The sequence below is a fragment of the Diorhabda carinulata genome, chromosome 7, assembly GCF_026250575.1.
Source record: "Diorhabda carinulata isolate Delta chromosome 7, icDioCari1.1, whole genome shotgun sequence".
Lineage (NCBI taxonomy): Eukaryota > Metazoa > Arthropoda > Insecta > Coleoptera > Chrysomelidae > Diorhabda > Diorhabda carinulata.
This window is the reverse complement of record NC_079466.1, coordinates 19,043,894-19,068,631: the sequence shown is the minus strand read 5'-3', so window position 1 is coordinate 19,068,631 and position 24,738 is coordinate 19,043,894. Positions and strand designations below refer to the sequence as shown.

General features: G+C 32.5%; 1 protein-coding gene across 2 annotated transcripts in view; it reads right to left on the bottom strand.

Moving 5' to 3' along the window:
- Positions 1 to 24,738, bottom strand: part of LOC130896350 (uncharacterized) — a 207,387-nt gene that overhangs the window by 171,912 nt on the left and 10,737 nt on the right. For both annotated transcript variants that reach the window (XM_057804365.1, XM_057804366.1), the window contains exon 2: positions 17,378 to 19,359. In XM_057804365.1, the coding sequence (XP_057660348.1) occupies positions 17,378 to 19,321 (1,944 nt within the window). In that variant the 5' untranslated portion in view covers positions 19,322 to 19,359. The remainder of the gene's footprint in view (positions 1 to 17,377; positions 19,360 to 24,738) is intronic.

Sequence of the window (24,738 nt, the reverse complement as noted above, 5' to 3'; positions counted from 1 at the left end):
ACATTCGTAAACGCCTATTTTGAGGGCAATGGCTGCAAGTATTATTTGAGAGGGTTTAAAAGATTAAAGCATCGCTTGACTTAATGAATACACTTATAGGGAGATCTTTGTTAAAAAGTAATAAAATGATTGTGATAAAAACTTATCTTGTTTCTTTGTTAGGTCGGAAACTTTTCAGAAGATCTTCGTAACCCTAGCGAAGTGGACATTATAAATTCATGTTTGTTCTTAAGTACTAAAAGTAATGACTTGGTTTAGAATTTGTTGCAGTTCAACTTCGGCTTCAGTACGAACAGGTACTTATCGATATCTCTCTGTAGGTGTTGAAAGTTAGAATAAGTGACAATTTTATAGTAGTTGAATGATAAACTTTTCATAAAAATGGACGTAAATAGTCTCCAGGTTTCCACAAGCATACCAGAATAGTAAATAAGAACTGAGAAAAATATATAGATAAAAGATATAAAGATAATTGCAACAAAATAAAAATAATTAAGAGTAGATTCTCGAAATAGAACCTAGCAGCCTCTACTCAGTTTTATTGCCGAATTGTTAATTGCTGTATTGAATTACCGATAATCTAGGGATTGTTTCTAATAGTATTACAAAAAAGTATAATTCTGTCAATTAATTGTTGACACTTATTAATTTTCTCTGTGTAAACTAGTTGCTTCAATCGTCCCTAGATACAGTGATCAACGAGATTGAAATCATGGAATCTTGAAAGCCATGAAATAAGACCTTCACGACCTGTTGCCATAAACACTATTTAGATGTTGTCTCACTGAATGTAAAAAGTGGGGGATGATTCATCGTGCTGAAAATACATCCCTCGGATAACAACGTTCGTGTTGACTAGCAAATTCGGCAAACCATTTTGTAGAAAGTCCAAATAGATCTGTTATCTTAAATGACTGTCAAAAAAGCGAGGGTAAACTAATTGGTCATATATATATATTAACAGTTAACAGAGAACTTTAACTGGGAACGATATTCTCGAATAGTAGGGGGATTATGTTCTGCCCGCACATGTGTATTACGGGAATTATTTATCAATCCTTTATAAATTGAGCTGTGTATGTAAATAGTGTCCTGTATTGTTAATCCATCTACAAAATTCCAACCTATGGATTTCAACTCCAGGTAGGATGCATTATTCGTCACAATACAGCTATTCGGTGGTATATTCGGCAATAATTTATTTTGAAATCAATATTCGAAACTACAGCGGTTGCTTGGCAGTGATAATTCAGGTTGGAATCCAAAAATACTTGGCTGCTAAAAACAGACATTCTGGTATCCATCCTTTTTCTGCACCCGCATGTAGAATAGTTATTCTTTTAAATTTATTAGATCGAGCTTTCGTTTTTGAACCATCGACCCATCCTTGGGTGCATCATGGGTGTCGTACCAAGTCTCATCTAAGTTGATTATCGTTCGGTTTTCCGATCTAGCTATATATATATATTTTTGACTCCTTTATAACTTGTCTTTTGTCTATTCTCTTTGATAAAATCTCAAACTAACATTCAGTTAACAAAATAAGAAGCAATGAATTTAATGCGCCCTTCAAGTACGCTGGTTGCCGAAAGGTGCATGTTTATCAAGATTTAATGTACTTTTTGACTCAGTTTTAGAGTTTCTCAGAAGTAAAGATCCCGATTTCAAGGAAAACCTGCTCAATTTTAGAGCAGACAGATTTGTTTAATTAATTTAATGACCTAAACTTACAATTACAGGGGGACAGTCTCAATTTAATAGAAACAAAGAGTGTAATTTCAGCTTTTTTTGTTAAATTGAAATTTATAAAGAAAAAGAATGGTTTAAACTTGTCGCAGATAGAATGCTTTGATGAAGAGATTGAATATGTTCAACATTTTATTGACCTGCATTATGATTTTAAAATCAGATTGAAGATATCCTGTCGACGGAAATACCACCAGGAACATAAATTTCTTTGATAAAATGGAAGTAGAAAATGTCATATTCGAGCATAGCACTAATGAGAACCTGAAAGTGACATTTAAGAGAGGATGTCAGAAATTTTGGCTGCAGGAAATAATCGAAAAATATCCTGGACTGTGAGGACTTGTACAAAAGCTTCTGATCACGTTTCCTTCGTCATATTTTGTCGAAAAAAGTTTTAGTGCTGATAACAAAAAAAAAAAGAAGCGGATTGAACATCAGAGAATGGGGGAATTTGCGGTTATTCCTCGCAAAACTCAAGCCAAATATTAATAATTTGCTGTCAATCTATCCAAGTATCATTCCTTTCCAACTTCTTAATGAACAAAAAATTGAAAACTTTTAGAGACAATCAAATTCAACATGGCATTTATAAAGTTGTATTTTTTTAAAACTTCTACAGTTTAATTTCAAATATCTATTTATTTTTCTGGAAAATATGAACTGATGAATAAATCATACTTGCGAATATAATTTTTAGTACGAATTTTGTAAAGTAAGCTACTTAACAAGTGTCGGGTTGTATACGACATAAAATAAGTAGGTCAAGATTAACATTTCAACGAGTTTCTCTAACAGGTTTCATCAATTAGTTTTTTGTTTTCGTTTCAATATTCTCTTTTTTAGTAATAACATAAAATTATTCAAATTAGTAGAATTCTGTGTGCAATGTAAAACTATACAGATTCAATAAAAACTGACCCTAGACATGTTTACTTTCATAAATATGCATATTATTGAATTTCAGTGATGTTCTCTCGACATTCTGACAATAAATCACATTACAAAAAACAAAAAATGTCTAGTTTTTGATATAAGGAATGTTAAAAGGTATCTTCCTCGTTTTAAATAAGAATTTAAATCAAAAATAGTAATTCGCATATATTAATGTTGTTTATTTACAACCATATATGCAATGCTGTCATTACTAACGTCATTGAAGGTTGAAAAATGTGATATTACACACCTTTGCTTCGCGTCCCCTGAAATATTGTGATGGTTAAAATTTTTCTCATCTATTCCAGATGAATATTTTTTATATTTGAAAATATAACACATCGGCAAATATTATAATATCTATTCAATGGCAAACAATAAAAACCAACAATGAACTAAAATACAACAAACTACTTATTGAAGTTAATGGTTAAATTTGAATTATTATAAGCGTTTATAGAAATATTTAGGCCAGTACCAGAGCTTGCGTATCCAACAGTTATCTCTTTGGTCGACAAATTATTTTGCTGCTGAATGAATATGTTTGTGAACGAATTGCAACAGCTTCAGAAAGACCTGGCCCATTGGGACAGCATATTTGTAGTTTTGGTTTCATTCTCCATTGAGCTATCCACATAACCTTCTGCCACAGTACTATATTTCCATCCTCCTAGACTTTAATTGGAGTACATGTGCACCACATGGTGCCCAATTGGTTGATTTCTTACTATTCCTCCTCTAAGCTGAACAAAAAATCTATCAATTTCTATATTTCTTCTCAAATTCATGTAGTCTCGAATGATCTTCACCCATACTGGATTAGTAATGAAAAATGATCTACTTGTATGTGTTTTGGAATCTGGAATGTCAACTGAGAGCAACATCGAAAATTTTCATTCGTCCATTCGACAATCTCCAGATTAGGCCTATTATTAATGCGACGTAAAACAATAAGAAAAATAAAATACCATTTTAACTGTCCACTTGTTCTCAAACAAAGCTCAAACAATTTTTTTCAAATACTTATTCAGAGATCGATAACGCTGTTCTAAAAGGACAATGATACAACTGCTAGAACTGAAATTTTGCAGGACACCAAAAAGAAGAAAAAAAAATTGAAATACTTACTGTAAAAATAAATCAAGTGACTGACAATATTGATAAATGTCAATATATAGCACATATTCTTTACTTTCATATTAACAGACTTGGAAGTAAACAATATCAATATTTAACCCTAATTTTCAATTTTTAATCAATTATGCCGCTGTTCTTCAAAAATATGCATATATATTTATTGATTCATGTAATATAAAATGGATAACTGATTCAATAGGCAGAACCATGGTATAAAGATAACAAAAAACATTAAAAAAACCAAAACATTCTTTATTTTATTCTTCCAAGAAAAAACATGTGAATTTATAGAGCTTGAAAAAATGTTTTATAATAGTGGGGAATCATGTTTCTTTCACACAAGCTGATTAAGTCTTTTTTTGTCAGGCAGAGTGATTTTATTTGTATATGCAGGTTTCAAAATAATATTCTTAGTTTGTCCTGCTTGAACGCCTGATCGGCTATCCCTAGCTGGTTTGAATATAACTTCACCCGAGTAGTTTTGCTTATAGTTAGAGGGCCCACGTGCAAAAAAAATGATTACCCGCAAGCTGTAACTTTCCACAGAGTTTAGGTTTGACGAGTCCCCCAAAATTTCACTATTAGGAAAATTCAGCAGTGGAAACTTTTCCGGCAATTTTCAGGGAAACATGTCAATTTGACGTCAACGTGAAATATTATGACCAGCAACTTTCTTTTAACTTTAAGGGAAAGATTTATTTTTTTTAAAAACTCGAAAAAATTTGTCCGACTACATACAACGCTCTGATTTCACTGTAACTGTGCGTCTTAATCCATATTTAAAAATTAGGGGCCTATAAATCCTCGCGCTGATCTTGCAGCCCCGACAATCACTTTAGGCGAATGTAGGGATTTCTGATGTTTGTGTTTTGTATTGGTTGCAGACTAGTAGCGGCAATTATGCTCGTTGACGTAAGATGAAAATGCGCTTCATCAGAAATTAAGATATTTTTGAAGGTTGGGAAAAATTATCTGGTTTACGAAGCCAAGCCTGTAGTGACCTGCATCCTGAATTTTGTCAAGAGTGCAGCCCCAAACAGTAGTGTAAAATGCGCAATAATGATGATCTTTGCACGTTTAAAGCAACAGCACGCAAACACCCAAAACTTTTTTATGATTATAATATAATAAGATATATAATATAATAGTTATTATAAGATCCTTTACATTGTTTCTGAATTTCTTCTGACATATTTCTGAAAAACAATCTTCGGTAAGACTTTTATTTGGAACTTCCGTTTTGGAAACAATATTTTTTCGTTAAAGAAAATTTCTCAAAATCTAGTAACAGGTTTTTTATTTTTGATGGAATTTTATCGTAAAGCGCAGCAAACAAGTTTCGTAAAATGCCTATTAGAACATAGTTTAGAATAAAATGGTCCATAAATCGTCGGGACCCTAATTGTTGTACGTGTCGAAAAATTGAATATGGTAAAGTTAGTATTTTAGAAATCCAATAATCAATTTTTTTATATTTGTAGTTTGTAATACTGCACATTCTGACTTTTTCCGTATGTGCTTTTCTTTTTATCTGTTGCAAAGATGTAACCAGCAGTTATATTTTTCAAAGAAGTTGTGCTTTTACCTTTACGGGAATTATTTTCATCACAAATTAATTCCAAATCATACTAGAAAATTTCCTACCTGTCTTTTCCGCGAGCGTAACGTCAATTATCCTTTGGAGGTCTCTCAAATCTACACGATCGATTAAGAAAATAAATATCTGTATCCCGGGATCTTGACCCCAAATATTCGGATCTGTATCCGCGGTTATACATTTCTAACGGTCTGACACATAACTAAAAAATGCTTTATGTTAACACCGTTTGTAAAACATGGCAACATAGGAAATGTGTTAACCATAATAAAGTCGGCATGTTAGTGCAACCGCTTCGGTTCGAATTCTTATTTGAACCTTGCAAAAGTCGTAGATTACTGTCATAAACAATTCCTATATAATGAGAATATGAAACGCTCGTTAACACTCTATTTAAGCATAAATGCGATCGACATAAAACAAAAAAATGAGGTCGATGTAATTTTTTTTATTTCGTTAGTCGAATTTTAGTTGAAAATATATTAGAATTTTTGACCTGGTTGCAGTTTATTTGCATACCATTTTGAGTATTGTTTAACAGTAAATCTGCTTTTAAAATCTGCATGTAAGTACCTACATAAATACAAATCACATCTAAATTGAAGTGGTTTAATCTTCGGAAAAGAGAATTCAGTATTCATTTTTTGAAACAGAAGATGGCTATCGTTGAAAATAAAATTGTTCAGATGTTAGGTTAGACAAAAAATACCTATATTTTCGAATAACCAATTTAATTTATTAAAAACAAGTCATCGGAACGTTAGATCTTATTCATGATAAGGGTGAGTCAGTTGTAAATAACAATGTTCCTGTAGTTTCTCCCCTCATTTATTATAATCCCTCCTATTCAATGTCTGTATTGTTTATGCATTTATATATACTTAAGTCGGTGTGATGGGCACCTAACCGTGAAGCGAGTATCCCTAAAATTGCATTCCCTTGTTCTTCATTCAATCTTCTAGTATCTGACCGGATGTACGGGTTCATTTCCGACCTTTGTCTTATGTTAATTATTGGTTCCATTATCCAATATGTTGGCGATTAAGAGGATCATATCCCTAAAGCACTTTATTGCTCGAAATAATCACATTATACATACTTTACTCGAGTTTAAATTATCTAGTTATTATGTGGTTCTAAATATCTCTTTACCCAAATTACAGTGTACAGTGTGTTTACCGAAACCAACGTTTTTTTAACGGCTATTATCATAGTCCCATCCTTACTGGCACTTTAACCAAAGGTTCTTTTAGATTAAAGGGCCTTTTAACTAAGTTGTTAAAGTGAAGTGGTCCCATAATCAATTTGTAGCTGTCTCTCAAGTAAAGGCTCCTTTAATGCGTTGAAAGGAGGTTGACAATACTCTGTCCTTTTCCAGTATGTGTCGTTAGAAAAAAATACAAAATAAAACGTAGAAGTGTATTACTTTGTTGCTAACATTTCGATTGGCTGGATCTTTGGTGGCGTGCTATTATGTTTTGTATTTGCCAATTTAATTCTTTGTCATTTTCCATCGTGAGTATTGAAAATTTTACATGGCTGATGCAAACTTTCAATTTCTACGTTCTTATAATAAATTCATTGTATAAAATTCCAGCGTTTGTACTCACGTTTATCAAATGAAATATCTTTGCCGTCACCTACTAAAAGCATTGTTATTGAATATTGTCAGGTCGTAAACGAGTTACAATGTTACAAATCCGAAGCTAAGCATCAGATGTATTTTGTACGTATAATGCAAATAAGCCTTTTCGGCTCGTAAAAAGTTCTGCGTCTTCGCCGCCTGGTAACTGAATTAAGGTGCAATCAATTAATCATTAACGGAAAATTGGCTATTCGATTAATACCGAATTTTATTAAAAAATGTCGCAAACGTGGGCTTAGTAATTCGAAATCGTTCGAAAAAATACTGGTTATTATATATTGCCAAATAGTTTTATCTGTCGATATATTTTTGGTCTTCGCATGAGCTTAATGTACCACGATGTCTTTAAAACTTATTAAAAAGACGCCTGGGTCTGCTTGGAATTCGAACGTAGCTTATGTTTGCCTTTGAAGTTTCCCGCTAAAACGAAACATTTCTAACTTTACATTAAAGTTCGAATTAATGGCATATTTACAGTAATTTATTCTGTATAATTTTACAAACGAAATATTTTGTACGAAAAAGCGATTGTTGTGTAAGCGTTCCTCTGAATTGTTCCTAATGGCCCCTCCACACGCGAATCGCTCATAACATTACCAACAGTCTACGCTCGCAGGTTCGCACCGAACTCACAGTATAGTTCGCGTTCTTGACGCGTATAAACGTCTTGTAATTTTCCCTGTTTTCTTTCACGTTAGCGTATCTCCCAAAAAAGCATTCATTGCTTCGTAAGTAAACCAAATGGGCTGATATATCTCATCGGCACCAGCTCTCGATTGAACAGAGTTCTTAGCTTTCCCCTTGTAGCTCCTATAACTTGACATGAGCGATTGTTTTCTTTTTAAATTCATCTATTGGTATTTTCTTCCCAGGACTTACCCATCTAGGAGCCCCCAGACTTAATCGACGAGGCTTAGATTGGGCCAGCGCTGGGAAACTCTGTCCTGGCAAACTAATAATGGCCCAAGCCTGGTTGAAGTCTGGATAACTTAGCCCCGGCCATTCTAGTCAGCTAAGCCTGGCTGAACTCTATGTAACTTTACCTAGGCCATCCCATATTCACCGAAACCTGGTTGAACTCAGGTTAACAGGACATTGGCCATCCTATAGTCAATCAGGCTTGGCAGAATTCTGAGTAATCCGACCTCGGCCATTCTATAGTCAGCCAGGCTTGGCAGAGCTCTTGCGCTAATATATTATCCATAATTGATATCTTAACATTATGTATTAATTTTTTTATGAATAAAAGACAATAAAACATAGAATAATAAAAAATAGTATCATTTATTTATATGTTTAATCATTACCTAATATTTTTATGTACATGTTTACAAGCAACCAGCCTAGTCCACGGCTGCAGACCAGTCTTGGGTTTATCTAGGCAACCAGGCCTGGTCCAGGCTTGCAAACCAAGCGAGGGACATTGTTATCATCCCAGAGTCCCACCAAGTCTGGGCCAATAACGGCTTCCAAGCTAGGGACAGAGTTGTACATACTTGACCCAAGTCTGGGCCCATCGTAAAGCCCTATATGGGTATCCGCATCCAAGCATCGTGCTGTTTCAATTCATTTTAATAGTTTTTCAAATTAACGTCTAACAATACCGACTCAGTACGAAAACATTTGATAAATGAGAGTTCTAAAACATTATTCTACACGGTACTCATTTTATATGGAAAATCGTGGTGTCGAAAACACAATCATCCGTAGCAATTGCTACTGAGCGACTGACCAACCCGCGAATGTGGAGTCTTGTTGAGTTCGCGCGCGTGTAGCGCCTGCGAGCCTTTTATCGCGAGTCAAAAACGGACAATTTTCGGGGAATGAGCCACGAAGAATATGCGAATCGGATCCACATGCTTCGCGGGTGCTCCACGCCTTGGCACGCGAATGCGGCTTAGCTAAAAGGCTTTCTAGGTACACGGGAACGAATGTGGGATCGATATAAATATTCTATTACGTTCGCACTTTGTTAATCAGTTTTTGTCGGTTTTTACAATGCACCTAAGAACTTGTGAACGCGCAAAAGATTTGTTTGATATGATACAACATATTCTCCATATTCTTGCGTTACGTGCACTGTGAAACTTATCGTAAATTGGACAAATGAATTATAATTGAATTCCACAACTGCAAAGACTCATAATGTAGAGCGAGTTTATAGGCCAATCAAATTAGATGTTGACCCTGTACCAAACAGTTCTTTTTTCAATACCGACAACAAGAGAGAAACACGCAGAGAAATGCTTCTGTCAAAAAATTGTAGACAAAAACTTGTAAAAACTAAAAAACAGAACATTTAGAAACATAAACATATCAAAAAGTCTAAGAAATAAGAAATTTAACTAAATAAATATACAAATAAATTTCAATATACAGATGAAAACCACAGTGAGTAACAAAATTATAGGTAATAATTAGTATATAAGTACATAGCAAAATTAAACCAGTATGCAGCATGCCCGGAATTAAATATTATTATTAGGATAGAAGTCGTCTACAGAGTAGAAGACACTTTCCAGTAAATTTGCCTTCAAATTATTGCAGAATGCGGGAAAAGATGATATCGATTTGATTTCAGTTGACCAGTGATTGTGCATTTTTTTGCATTGTAAAATATTGAGCCCTCAACTAATTTTGAACGCGGAGTAGGTAGGTAAAGGTCGTGTTCCGCGTTCTTAAGTGGACAGCCGTGCAACTATCTTTCTGAAATTGGAGAAGCGTGCTTACGAATTATACAAACGGATTCAAAGATGAATAAGGAAGAGTCAAAATTTTTAATCTTTTAAAGAAGTCCCTGCAGTGAGCCCTGCTATTAAGTCCGGTTAAAGAGAAATTCAATATTCATTAATAAAAAAGTGGGTTATACAAAAACTGTTTAATCTATCACAAATTTACAGAAACCTTCTCCTTTTACTTACTTTCTAAAAACTATATGTTCAGGTAGTTTAGTACAAATAGCAGAGTTTCAAAGAGAGGTTAAAAAATATATTATGTAGATGAAACCTGATAGAATCAATGACTACATGATTGACTGAAATTTGGTAAGATTTAAAACTGAAAAGTAAACATAAAGCTTTTGTAGATGGTTTATCGACAGGTTATTATTACCCATATTAGTAGCGACTCGGAGTTCGTTGAAGGAGGTTTGCACGTATTTGTATCTAAAAGACTGAAGACGCAGTCTTAACAAAAAAATTGAAAGAATTAGATACATTTGCCGCTATTGCATTATTGTTGAGCCAAGATTCTTGCACTGCCAAGAGGTTAGCCGAGGCTGTACAAACTGGGCGAAACATATAATGGGTATTCTGCTTCAAGTGACATATACTATTTTTTCTTCAAGCGGAGGTGTACGTTGAAATTCTTCTTGTTGAAACATTTTTACAATACACTTTTCAAAGCTGACAAACGTCAAATTAAATGACAGTTTCTGCCTACTTGATTACAACGGCCATAATAAGACGTTGCTATCGTATTTCATTATTTTGTTACTAGTACAATAATGAGCGTTCATTATTTTACTAGTAAAAGAATGGGTTATTTCGACGATCTGTGTTGCCGAAAATAATATAGATATTATTTGAAAAGAATATTGTAAAAATGTCTCAAGAAGAAGAATTTCAACGTACACCTCCGCTTGAAGAAAAATAGTATATGTCACTTGGAGCAGAAGACCCGTTATATGTTTCGCCCAGTTTGTGCAGCCTTGGCTAACCTCTTGGCAGTGCAAGAATCTTGGCTCAAAAATAATGATAGCCTTCTACTTCTACTAACATAATGTACTGTAAAGTCGACTTTACAGGACTAATTTGAGTCCGGAAAATGGCACTCCACGGTATCCTTGTACTTTAGAGTACTTTTAAATTCTCCCCATCCCGTTTGAAATAATTAATAATTACAATTTTACCTTAGCGACTTCTGTTAATTTTTATTTTTTTTAAATAATAAGAGAATAATCAAAGAAGTTATTTTTCAGTTAAATTGTCAAATATAACATTTCATATTTTAATATAATTTTGGTTTTTATTTAAAACTGAAAACAATTTGAAACAAACATAATACGATGTACTTCGTGAAGTTATTATTACGGTACTCGATTAGATATTCTTGACTCGGCTTCTCCGTCCCCTCGTCCATAAACATCTGTCTCGTTCCGTACTATATCACTTCCCGGACTATTTCTTCAAATCATATAAAACAAAAAAATTGAGATAATTCATAAAATTGCTCCATTTAGTTTCGTATTTTATCCATTTTGGTACCGTTAGTAACGATATGCAAAATTTGTTTCGCTTGTAACTCATTGGATAATTATTTTTGCCGCATGCTTATGACTTTTCGATTTTCTTGTATCCTCAGAGGTCTACGTTGTTTGAAGAATACTAAACAATATATTGCAAATGTGTTAATTCACAAAGCAGTAGACCTGTCGAAGCAACAACTTTGTCCATGTGTGTCGAGCGCTTAAAGTATATTGTGAACAAATACAATAGGGAATATGCATGTGGTTTAACTCCACTTAATTATTTTTTCTCGGAAATATTTTAGTCGCAATATTATCATAAAATCATTATTTTCCAATTTAATTTATTCTTAATTGTATAACATGATCACTAAAGAGTGCAAAATGACCGATCGAAATTTAAATTTGATCGCCGAAGAACGTGCTGGATTTATCGACGTACAAATAGTCCAGTGAACAACGGTTTTTACCTTAGATTTCCAACAAGAAGCATCTATTTGCTTGAAATTTTAGCAATATCTTAAAAAGCAAAGTCTATCTTATGCCAATATGTGCTTTTACTTTGGGGGTGAATACCACCTCAACTAGATAGTAGTAATTTTTTTGTTTTCGAAAAATCAATACTGTTTGACTTATTCGTGAATGAAATTTTGAATATTTATTATAAGAAAAGCATATTGTTTATCGATTTTTCACAAATAACTCAACAACTTCAGATTTTATCGAAAAAACTATATAAAGATTAAATTTAGCTTTCAAAGAAAAAAAAGGATGTTTTTTTTTGTTATAGACCCAATACGAACCGAATTATGATTTATTAAAGGTGGAACTTATTTAGTGAACCGAAGATTTTGAAAAATTGAATAACTGGAAAACGGTCAATTTTTCGAGATAAATTTATTGAATCTTTTTTGAAGAATTTCGAAAAACCACTCAAAAGAGACTTTATAAGACTGTAATACATAAAATAATGGAGTTATGACGAAAATAAGATAGAGTCCATTCAATTCATCCAAAAAAATATCATGTCTACCATTGATATTGCCAACCTAATTGAGATAAAATGTTATAAATTTGCAATGGATGGTTTAGAACTGCTAAAGGACATAAAATTGGTTTTTTTGAATGAAAATTTTGTTTTTTTTATATTTTTATAGATATAATCTTTTAAAGTTCACTGTAGCATGTGACTGGTACCGTTTTGAAGCCCATTTCCCATTTAAAAATAAAGGGTTAAATATATTCCGAACATTTTTAGCCTAAAAGATCATAAAATAACATAATGCGACCTTCATTTTAATCCTAAAAATGTTTTTTAAATTTCAAAATGATTTTTTTATTGAATTTTCACAATATGTGCTAGTTTTCACCCCTTACAATAATTTGCACATATTGGCATAGGGTAGATTTTGAAGGGTAAATAGAAAATTCATGCAAATTCCTGCGTCTTGATGGAATTCTGAGGTGATACAATATTTCACTGGACTATAACACGGTTTTGATTGTATTTGTAGTAAAAATCCTGAATATTTTTGTGTCTCATTGTTATTCAGACATTAATATTCATCTATGACTGAAAGTGGTTTTGTAAAAGTACAATCAGACAATCTACCGAAAGTAGATGCATCCATGATGACTGCATATTTTGCATCTAATTAACAGTTCACATTGGCTGGGGTCAAAGTAGTAAACGCTGCAAGGTAATTACTATGCATTATGTATTATAATATATCTCATATTTCAGTTAGCTCTACCTACTTACTAAAACATAACCAATAAATAATTTTGAGATATTATTGTCTATATTATATGTCTTGTAAGTAATAAAATGCTATATAATAATATTTTTTTCAAGTTTATTATGTCTAAATTCATTTCCGTGAATTTTGACAAAACACAAACATTTTTGATAATGAAGTAGATATCGATTTATATAACAATTTCTTTTATGAGATTGTTTATTATAAATCTGGAAGGAAAAACTTATGCGACTCTGCATTAGGCTATATTCAAGTAAAACGAGGAATATATGTGTGGAGAAAGGTCGAATTATACAATCGAATTACAAAAAAATTTTAGGCTCTAACATATGAAACTGAAGAAACTATTCATTCTGTATAATGTGAAAATTGGCTACACCATCGCAATTAAGATCCGTCATCGATTGGTACTAGATTAAAATTGATAAAAGCAAAGATATTTTTAGTAAACCTAAAGCATAACATTCTTTCAAAAACTTCAATGCCGATATTTTCCTGTTGGCGGTTAAAAATAATTGTAAAGTGAAGGGTGACGACTACACATGCATGTGAAAAAGATGCATCGCAGACTTCGGAAGAAAATGATTGTATATTGTGGCATGGCCTGAGATATGGAAGAATCACAACCTCGAAAGAATATGAGACTGCACATTTTACGACTCTAGATGGCTCTTTAACGGAGAACATATTGGGCGCTAGTAAATTGAGGTATACAAAGAGTATGAAAAGGGGACGACACTTGGAATGTCAGGTATTGAAAGAAGTAGAGAAAATGAAGGTGGATTGTGACAAGTAACTTTGGTAACTCATTAAAACACACTTAGTTAATTCACCAATTATTAATTCCTGAAAGACACTAAGTTAAGAAGAAAACAACAAAAGGTAACCACATTCTAACCTTTCATACATACTAATATGAGATCAATCATTTTCGGGTATATTAGTGACGATAGCGGTTACAGGGTGTGTAGGAAAGCAAGCAGATGTTGTATATTGATGATATATGAAGTTATTTCTAATTTCTTCGGTTCGTAGGTTATTTGGATGAAATAATTAAACTTCGATGAAATGAAATATCACATTCTTATGTTAAATATATATATATATATATATATATATATATATATATATATATATATATATAACTTAACTTTTCGCTCCTTCCTTTGATCATTTTCAAAAGAATAATTAATATTTCGGTTTCACTGAGTTGGGAAGAAAAAGAAAACAAATGTATTTTCAAATGATTCGAAGATGACCAAGTTTCTACAGCTGTCACCAGCATAGCGGAGTACAACGAAGATATTTCAGGTACAGATTTTTTTTCGGTGACACTTTCCTAATTATAAAAATTTAAATGTTCATTTACTGATAATACAGCAAAAAAAGATTCGAGGAAGACAGCCAAAAATGCTTCTCGTCAAAGATTGATTCAAAATTACTCGCTTGTTTTTAATAAAATACTTAGCGATTTTTGAAAGCATTACGGGCAAGGAGTGGGAAAGAAGTTCAGAGATTTGTCTTGATAAAAGAATAAAAAAGTGTCACAGAAAATTTATTATCAACTTTTGCAATTGTCTCCCTTCAACTTTACACAACAATTCAATGTTGTTCCCACGATTCAGAACATCCTTGGTGAATGTCTGAAGGTTTTTTCTGTTTAGAACCACTATGATAAGTTCCTTTGAGTGATTTTCGAACCGCTTAGTTCAATCAAATACGCTGGAATGTTGGCGGTTTGTCAGTTATACTTAAACTAAGATGTCATACCTCGTATATTTAATATTTAAAAATAATGTTATCATAAACAGTTTCCAAATAGTATTCAGGGTATTTACATAATACCTATTATCATGAGTAAATATTTAAGTAGGTGGGTGAAATTTTCATTATCATCAATATGTAAACATGTGGCTTTTATGAAGAAACATTTTTCGACAAGAATATGGAAGCTTGAAACTTCTTTAAAGAAAAGTAAGTTCACCGATATTGTAAACAAACACGTTCAAACAGACAAAAACAAACATCATTTTTTATAGTTGAAATTTTAATGAAACACATAAAATATATTAACCTAAAAAGTACAAACACGTGCAATCACGTAGTCGCGTTTTCGATCTCTCTGTAAGAGTTAGAATTTTTAAACTGGTTATCTTAAAAGACTTCCATATCACCCTGAATTACCCTAGGGTTGGTATTAAGCCTTTTAAAATATATATTATACGTTTAGGATTGACATTTTTTCCACTGAAATTAATCAATTTTCTTTCAACCACGAAAAAGATATTTCACAATAAATAATAATAGTATAAAATTAGGATTTACCATATTTGATTGTTGATTGAATCAAATTGAAAATAAAGTTAGTTTCAAGTGAACAACAATCAAAACACTTCGGACACTTTCCAATCAACGTTGAAGGTACTCGGTTTTCGAGTTAGATCAAACCCAATTGTTTGCGTTTGGTACAGATGTAGTTCCTATAGGTTGGGCGCTTATCTATGTGAATGTCTAGATACATATTTGACATCGTCTTGTAGTACATTCTAATCGTTTATACTTAATTAACCATTTCTTTAATCAGTTTTGTCCATTATTGAGGTGAAGCTGTAGTACATAAAGGTTTTTGTGTGATACTAACATGACGGCGTCTTCTGCGAATATGGCTGCTAATATGATATATTTGTTAATCAAGATAATAGATAATAGCGAATTTTGAGAGGAGTTAAAGATTTGGCAATAATTGATAGGTAATATATTGACATTGGTTACGAAATCAGAGATACGATATAACTGAAAAAGAGTCAATATAGTTTAGTATCTAAAATAGAGCAATAAACGACAACTCATATCAATAAATAAATTAGAAATAAGAAAACATTTGAAGTTATTTCTCTCATTTATAAATTTAAAAATTATAAATCATAAAGAAAAAAACAAAGCAATGATGTGACGTATGCAGTAATATGAAAAAATAAATAAGTACGTGAAACGGTTGAAAGAATAAGTGACGGAACTAAAGGCTCAATTGAAAAATAGCGAGTTGAAAACATCCGGAAAGAAGAGTGAATCACTAGAGAGATTGAAAGTGGCAATGGAAAACCACTTCATTCCCGTCAAAGTCTACTAATACGGACGAGTAGGTTGAAAAATGATATTTCTGCCAACACGGACAAGGTTTCTGCCGATATCTTATTAATAAAAAAGATTGCCGTTGACACTGAAATTGGAATTTCTTTAAAATAGGATATTGGGAATAATATGACAACGATGGAAAATCAGATGGAATAAAATAGCAAAAATTAAGAGCATACTGCTGTTAAGTGCGACCTACGCCGCATGTATTGATGAAATTTTTTTGCTTTAGTATTGTAATAAAAGAGAGCTCTGGGTGCATTGAAATTTATATCCAAAACATGGAAATGGAAAGTTACGAAAACGGAGCAAAAAAATTTAATCACAGCCAATTTAAAAAAATTCTTAAATAGTACGGGAGCCAGGTGAAAATTCGGTTAATTATTTTCTTTCGAAAGTTAATTGGTGAGATGCATCAGAGCAGCAGAGCAGCAGTAGTCTCCCACGCACGAAGAAAGGAAAAGAAATTCAGTCATTTCCTCCCAGCTGCAAATTTGTAAGCTGATTGTTATTATATACTGCTGTGATAAAAAAAAATCACCTAGTAGTGAAATCGAGGAGAATCTGGTCAACTGATGTAATAGATGCTTCCGCTTAACTCCTACGTAATAACTTCCAAAGTATCAGCTTTTTATTCACATCTACGTATAAGCTATCATCAATAAAATTTTTATTTGAAAGGAAATCACTGAAAACATAAATTTATTTTCATGTTCGAGGCGCCAACTGACGTATAATAATACACTATAGTATAGTCAGCTGATTGTTTTGTTTCCTCGACATATTGGGATAGGCGTTGTAATGTCATAAACAGGGCAAAAAGGTTAAAAGTCGACGATGGATCAGCAATTTTGTCTAAGATGGAACAACCATTCGACAAACCTAACAGACGTACTAAGCAGTCTCTTAAGAAGAGAAGCACTATGTGATGTAACTAATATTGAAAAAATAAAATAGTATTTGTAGACAAAAATAAATAAATTTTAGTAACAATCTCTTAAGGAAAAGGGTGGACTGAAAAAATGTAATTTCCTGCAGCCGAATCTTGGATTATATCAATATGCCCAACAAAGTACAATTTAAGTAACAATTATTAGAAATGCGACAATCGGAACGAACGTGGTTGAGTTAAACCGATAAGAATATATTAGAAAATGAATAATGATACAACTTACATTATCTGGTACACTGTTGGAAGAAGATTGTAGAAGAGCTTCTGTAGAAACGGCTGTTGCAGCTGTCTGCGTATGACTAGTAGCAGAAATTCTATACTGCATGCCCGCTATACTGCAGTACCCTTCGTGATGGGTAGATCTAGTAGTACTGTTCACGTAAACACCGGTAATAGTCACGTCGGTATCTTGATTTAAAATAACCGCCACTTTTTTATTCGGGGTCGCACGCACTTCAATCAATTCCGGTTCGTCTTCTTTTTTATCTTCCTCTTCTATTTTAATGTCTTTATCTAAAGCCGCGAAATATTCTTCGGAAGAATGGCTGGAGCAAGAAGAAGTGTCATCGTTTGAATATTTCGATCTGTTGTGTCTTTTTTCCGCGGAATAACTAGCGGCTAAAATCGCGCTCGCGTTTAGACTGGCCATTCTTTTACGAACAACCATGTCTTTCAGATCCATAACTATTTCGTTGCTTCTCCGTTTTCTTTCAACGACTTCTTTTTTTATTTTAACTTTGGGCTGTGACACTTTTTCGGGAGTAGGTGATTTAACGGTGTAATTAACGTGATCTTCCTCATCTGAACTAGTTGTATCGTGCATGTCCCAATGTTTTCCAATAGCTCTCAACCCGGGCACCGATCGCAATATTCTAGTGGGAGGAGGCGAACTATCTTCGCTAAGATCTTCATTTTTAACAACTTGCTCAAGTTTATTGGATTTATTTTTTGATGTATCTCTTTTAGGATTATAAGCTGTTTTATTTGATTCGTCGATTACGTCTAAAATAGTTGCTCTTGTTTCATTCTCGTAAAGACAATGAACTTTTGCTAAAGCGTTTAGGGAAGCGACTCTGTGTCTTTTTGGGCCGTTCCAAAATTTAAAAAGTTTTGTTTTGCAAATTTGCTCGTCTGCTCTACTTTTGCTTTTGGAAGATACCCTCTTTTTAATAACCGTTATCTTTGGTTTTGATTTTAATTTTACGTATTTTTTCTTCTTTAATGTCTGTTCTCTTTCTTCGACCAGCAATTCAGCTTTTATTTCTTTACTTTCTAAATCGACTTCTTTATTCGACACAGTTTCATTTTTAGTATCTTCAGGTATTTTAGATTGTTCATTGTCAATTTTTATTTCAGAATTTTCAGTTGATTCAATTACTTCCGGTTTTATAATATTTGCTAAATCTGAAGCCGGATTTTGCACAGGTTTAGCTGGTACTTTTTCTTCAATTGTACCACCAACAACTTTTTTCCGTTTTTTTATTTTATTTGTCTTTTTTGAAATTCGACTTTCCTTTGATTTAATTTCCTCATTGACTTGTTTCAATAACTGTTCAATTGTTTGCTGTTTTTTAATTTCATCCTCATCGATTAAAGTTGCAGCTTCTGGAATTTCTTCTGAAGTGTTTGCTTTTAAAGGCAAGTTTTTACTTGGTTTGTTGGGAATACATTTTGCTGATTTTGTCGTAACTACAGATTTTACATTTTTCTTTGGTTTCTCATTTAGATCACGATTCTTCTTAGCTAATTTTGATAAATTTACAAGTTTCACTTTATTTGGAGAAATTGTTTTAGCTGGCGATTTGTCAAACTTCTTTTTACAACTACTCTCGGCACTTAATGTTTTGCAAGTTTTTGCTTGAACTTTGGAATTAAGTTTCACATTTTTCTCTTTCAGTTTTCTTAAATGTAGGAGATTATCCTCAGATTTCTTTAAAACTTTCGGAATTTTAGTAACATTTTTCTTAACTGTCAAATCATTTCTCTTATCTAATAAGAAAGGTTTTATAGGTGTTAGTTTTCCTTTGATTACGAAAGATATAGTTTCTGATATAGTATCGCGTATAGGGGTTCGAAGATCAGAAATGTGATTTTTCTTCGAAACTTGCAGTTTTTTCGTCGTTTTCAATAATTTGATATCCGGTTTGGTTGACACAGAACGCATCATGGATTTCGCTTAGGCTCTTTTACATCTTATCCACACACCTGAAACAAATTTGATATTGAAATTGGATATTTTATAATCTTTTAAATAAAGTCTTGGTTGTAAAATTTTAGTACTGACGTTAAAATTGTTCACTTCCAATACATACAGGGATTCCTAAGCTTGAAATATGAACAGTTAAACCAAAATTTTCAAATCAAAATGTAGTATACCAAGGAAGTACAAACGGTAATTTGTTTCTTTTCTACATTCTACTCTACTGCTGAAGTTGTAGCTGTAGTAAAATTTTATGATTATTCAATATGTTTTACGTGGAAAACACACTCTTGCTCCGTGTTTATTTAGGCAAGAATTAACATGAGGTTGCAAGATTGCATGTATTTAACTTTAAATTTATATAAGAATTTATTTGAAATCATAAGATTGCATTTAATGAATGAATAAAACATTGTAGGTTGCTGTTTAAGATATAATATAAATTGAAACACTTCGGAACATAACAACCCTAGTTTTCGATACGGTGCGGTGCAAGTTTCCACTCTTTAGATTTTGGTAGAACGCGAAAGAAACATTTACTAAAATTTTTTTGTAGAATTGCCATCGTTTGCGAAACATATGATGGCTAAAATTACTAATCAGTGTGTGTACTCAAATTATAACACAATTTGAGTGATTTACTCAAACAATTGAGAAAATTTACTAAGACTATGTGTAATTTTACCAATTTAGAACAAAAATCTTACTTGAAGAGTAATTATACACAACTGTTTATTATTTTTTAATAATAATGTATGAAGATTGAAAAAAAATGTTTTATTATAGAATTACAAGGAAAAATTGTGATGGAAACATTTGGTAGATGGCGCTAGCTTCGCCGTTTGCATTTATCTTTGAGTAAGTTTCTGATTTAAAAGAAGACGGGGATTTTATGTAAAAATTAAACCTGAAATAAATCACAAATAAAAGCTTATCAGAAACAGATAGTTTGTTGTATAGTGAATAAAAAAAATAATTTTGTTTTTCAAACTAAGCTCAAGTTAATTGAGTGATAAAGCTACAACACTGCATAATAAATTCAGCGTTGGATTAAGAAGTAGTGGGGCCTGGGACGAAAATCGGCCCGGGCCCACTTAGGAAATCAAAATCAGCTCGAACCCTTTTAAATGTAATATATTAGTATCAAATTAAATATAAATTATAAGTAAAAATAAATTCAAATCTTATTTTATAAACTATATAAAATTTTTATTGAATATACTTTCTCGAATTAGCTGCGGCAAAATTTTTAATTATCTCATCCAAATTCATACTCTGTATTAAATCATTTTCAATGCACAGCCTTGTTAATTACGACAAACGATCATATCTGATTCAACGATCCAATTAAGTGTATTCAATGGTATTAATAAATTATTTGTATTATTAATCAATTCGGGGTGAAATTTGATATGAGGAATGAATTGCTTTAATTCACAAAATAATTCAAGTTGTAGATCATTCGAATATATTTCTACTAGAGATACGAATTCATCTTTTACATTTTGAATGAATGGCATATAAAATTTATTATTATTTAGAGTATATAATTATTTTATAGAGTGAAAAATTAGTGTGTGGATTAAATTACACTAATTCAATCATTTCATTTAAATTTTCAAACAATTTTTGGAAAAAATGCAAATTTGGCTGTAGATCTAATATTGCTTCTAAAATAAATGATCAAACTAGTAATTTTGCTGGGCCCCTACGTGCTCGGGGCCTAGCCCCCGCTAGACTATCCCTAAATCCGACGCCGAGTAAATTTAGTGAGTATCCTTTTAATAAATATTTGATTGAAATTACAAAATTATATAGTGAAATTGCTAATCAAATTTTCTAGTACCCCTTGGTAAATTTTATAAAATGTTTGTAATTTTCTCAATCTGAATTGAATTATGTTATTTATTAAATTTACTAAATTGTTGTGCGTTGAAACTTCCTACACAATTTTGATAAGATTACCAAAGAAATTTTAGCAGTACATCGCAGTGTAACACTCCAAATAGGAATGTGTTTACTAAAACATTGCAGTTGAATGAATTCTAATTGTATGAAATACAAATTTTTCGACAAAGATTTCGATAAAAGGATGGATTTTGTGACGGTTTAATAATTACAATTTTTGCGACTGGAGGAAAGCAAATCTACTTTTCAAAGAAAGTCATACATAGTATCCAAAGAGAATATATTCTTCCAATATTAATTATTGAAGATTATAAAAACCCTTGCCGACAATTTGGTTTGATCTACCATAGGCGTAGATATCTTATTTTAAAAATTTATTATTTTTATAAAAACTTTTAAAAATATGTATATATTACGTGAGAAAGTATTCGTTGGAAGACAATGGAATCATTATAAATTGGATGGCATTATACGCCGTTATTTAGACAGATGCACTAAATTGTAGTCCTACTTGAAACTTGGAAAAAAATCATTATTATACCTCGTTAACTTTCTACAACTGAATATTAAATCATAAAACGTAAACATACGCGTAAAATGTATCTGCCTGTAAGAGCGTTTGGTTTAAGCAGAGTACCAGACATGAACTGAACCCTTTTTATACCCCATTCGTCTATTAGAACTTCGGTAGTCCGAACTAGCCTTGACAATTCGGTTATTGCCATCCGTTTATTCAGTGTTTTTAAAACCACATGCTGAGAAATCTTGACGCAATTTTTCTGAACTGGTATAATTATATTCTGGACAATCTGCTACCTTTTGCTGTATTACTTCTAATGTCGCAACCCTTATATAAACTATAAATTGTCCTACGTATCAAATCTTAAGTAGCTTTGTCAACTGATTTCAATTTATGAATTAAATTAATCTCACCAAGCCACGCAGACTCTCTCACAGAAATATTTCAAAGAAATTGTGTACATACGCCTTCCGACAGCTTCAGCCAATTGAAATGTATTCATGTTTACGATTCGATGTTTTCACTGGTAAACAGTGGAGATGATGAGTCCACGTGGGCTGACGGTTTGTTAAATGTTTACCGAATTTTATACGGGGAGTAAACATTATTTTCCATTTCTTATTTGGTATTAGTGCCTTGCGTATTTATGAAATATTTATTGTTCCTCGCATAACTGTCTTCTGCAATTGATATTGGAAGAACTCTAACCATTCTAGAATAGTTTTATTCGCCCCTTTTAATAAATAAAGGATAATCGAAACGGTGAGTTCATGACATAATAACTAGTTTGGAAAATATCTTATTCACAACAGTATCTTCGAGTTAGTAGTTAGTTGCTCGACTTATCCCCTCTAGATTTCTTCCTGGAGGGGACATCAAAAATTAATTCTGAATAAAACACAGCATTGAGAACTAGAATATTTCAAGACTTACGTCTAGAGAGCTTCAAGTATAAACTTTTCGACATGTTGAGAGGAGTTTGAGAGCAGATTTCATCACTGTTTTGGAAATGATGGACAATTAAGTTCCGGCAATTTATAAACAAAAATAGCAAATTAATTGTCATGTAAACTTTTACCATCGACATTCGTAATAGTCTCCATTCTAATTTGCACAATTCCAACATTGTTCTATTCTATGCGAGACATTCTCAAATGTTTTTCAACATTTTAATTTCACAACATAGTCTCCTCTCAAGTCTACACATCCTTCAATCTTTCTAAATAATAGTAGCCGTATTTTTCCTTAAAATATGCATTTACGTTTGTGATAATGTCATCGCCTGATGAAAATTTCTCTTCTGCAAGCAGAACTTTGAGGTTAGAAAACAGGAAAAAGTCGCTGGCGAAATAATCTGAAATCGAAATGTAATTCATGAGCTTTATCACTGGCGATTACCAATGTATTAGAAAGTGAGTTGTTTTTATGAAAAGCGCTTTTTCTTTCTTCTTCCACTACACTTTTGACAATTTTTCTCTTGACCTTATCAAGCAAACACAATTAGGTACACTGACGCGCGTTTCGATAACCAAGTTATCCTCTTCGGAGACTGAAGGTAAATTAACTAACAGTTAGTTAGTAGTGTATTCAGTATGAATATCGCCAACGGTTCCAGAAATTCCTACTAGTTACCTATCAAGCAAGGAGCAATCCACTCTCAGTTTCCACCTATAATTATGAATCGACGCAAAAAATCCGACTCATTTTTCTTAAGCCGCGTCAATGAATATTCTTTGGTTGCATTTTTGGTCAATGGTGAGAAAACCCAGCAACCAACGCGTGTATATCTTACGCATTCATAATTCTGCAGTCAGTATATGGTCATTGCGATAACATCGCTGGTTGTCGCAGTTTTTGGCCGTTCAGAACGCTGCCACAATGTTCTCAGTACTCAGTATCTAACCCCACTTTCATTTGAGTACGCATATTGCCTTTCAAAAACAAATATTTAATAACAGCTCGATACGATTGTTTAATAGAAACTATGCGTCCAAAATGGCTGAATATATCAATTGCGCAAAGATATTGTTACGAACTCGTCCATGATCTGGAACGTGGAGCCGGTCCTGTTCTCTTATGATAATAGAAGCGAAAATTTGGTGAGCGCTCCGGATACTTTTGAAGAGCGGGTACGGGAATTCTTAGAAAAACGTCTATTTACATGCGATATGTTCATATTGTTACAAGTATTCTAATGTTTAGTGCATAGTTCATTGTTTCTAGTGTAAGTGCCGAATAAATTAAGTAAGTAAGAAACACCATCTGTATAAATTTATCCTACCGTTAAAAACAGTTAAATAAATTAGAGATGAAAAACACTACAATATTTTCCAACTTATATTGGCAAGCGCTGACATCTCCGGGTTGAAGACGGAAACTTTTACTATACTAGGCTTCTAGGAGTGTTATTTCTATGATTGTACCTAACATGGAAGTCTGAATAGGGTCGGATTTTGTATAACGTCAGACAGACAGAGAGCCAAATCGAAAAATTGTACTTTTAGTTGAGCCATAATGAAACTTCTCACGATAAAAGAGCTTATTATAAATCTTAACTGTTTTTAAAAAAAGTTTAAAGCCGTCGATTTTTGATGGAATTGTACATTTCAAATCATACTAATTAACAAACAAAGTAGGAAATAAAAAGCTTTTGTCTCTGTACAAGTGCTTTACAGGAAATAATATTCAAGATATATATCAAAGGCTAGAAATTTTACTGCGGATGTTTGTAAGAATAAAATAAATGACGAGAAAATAAATGTCACTGTTCTAAAACGTGGGGGTGCTCAATATTAATCGCTATAGTGTTTTACTAGATTATTCCGAAATGCGGAATTAATTTTAGAAGACAAATGTCGTACAAAGCATCCCACGCATTTAGAACAGTGACATTAATTTTCTCGCCAGTCATTTAATTCTTGTATCAACATATATGACTTTTTAGTTTGGTGAACTA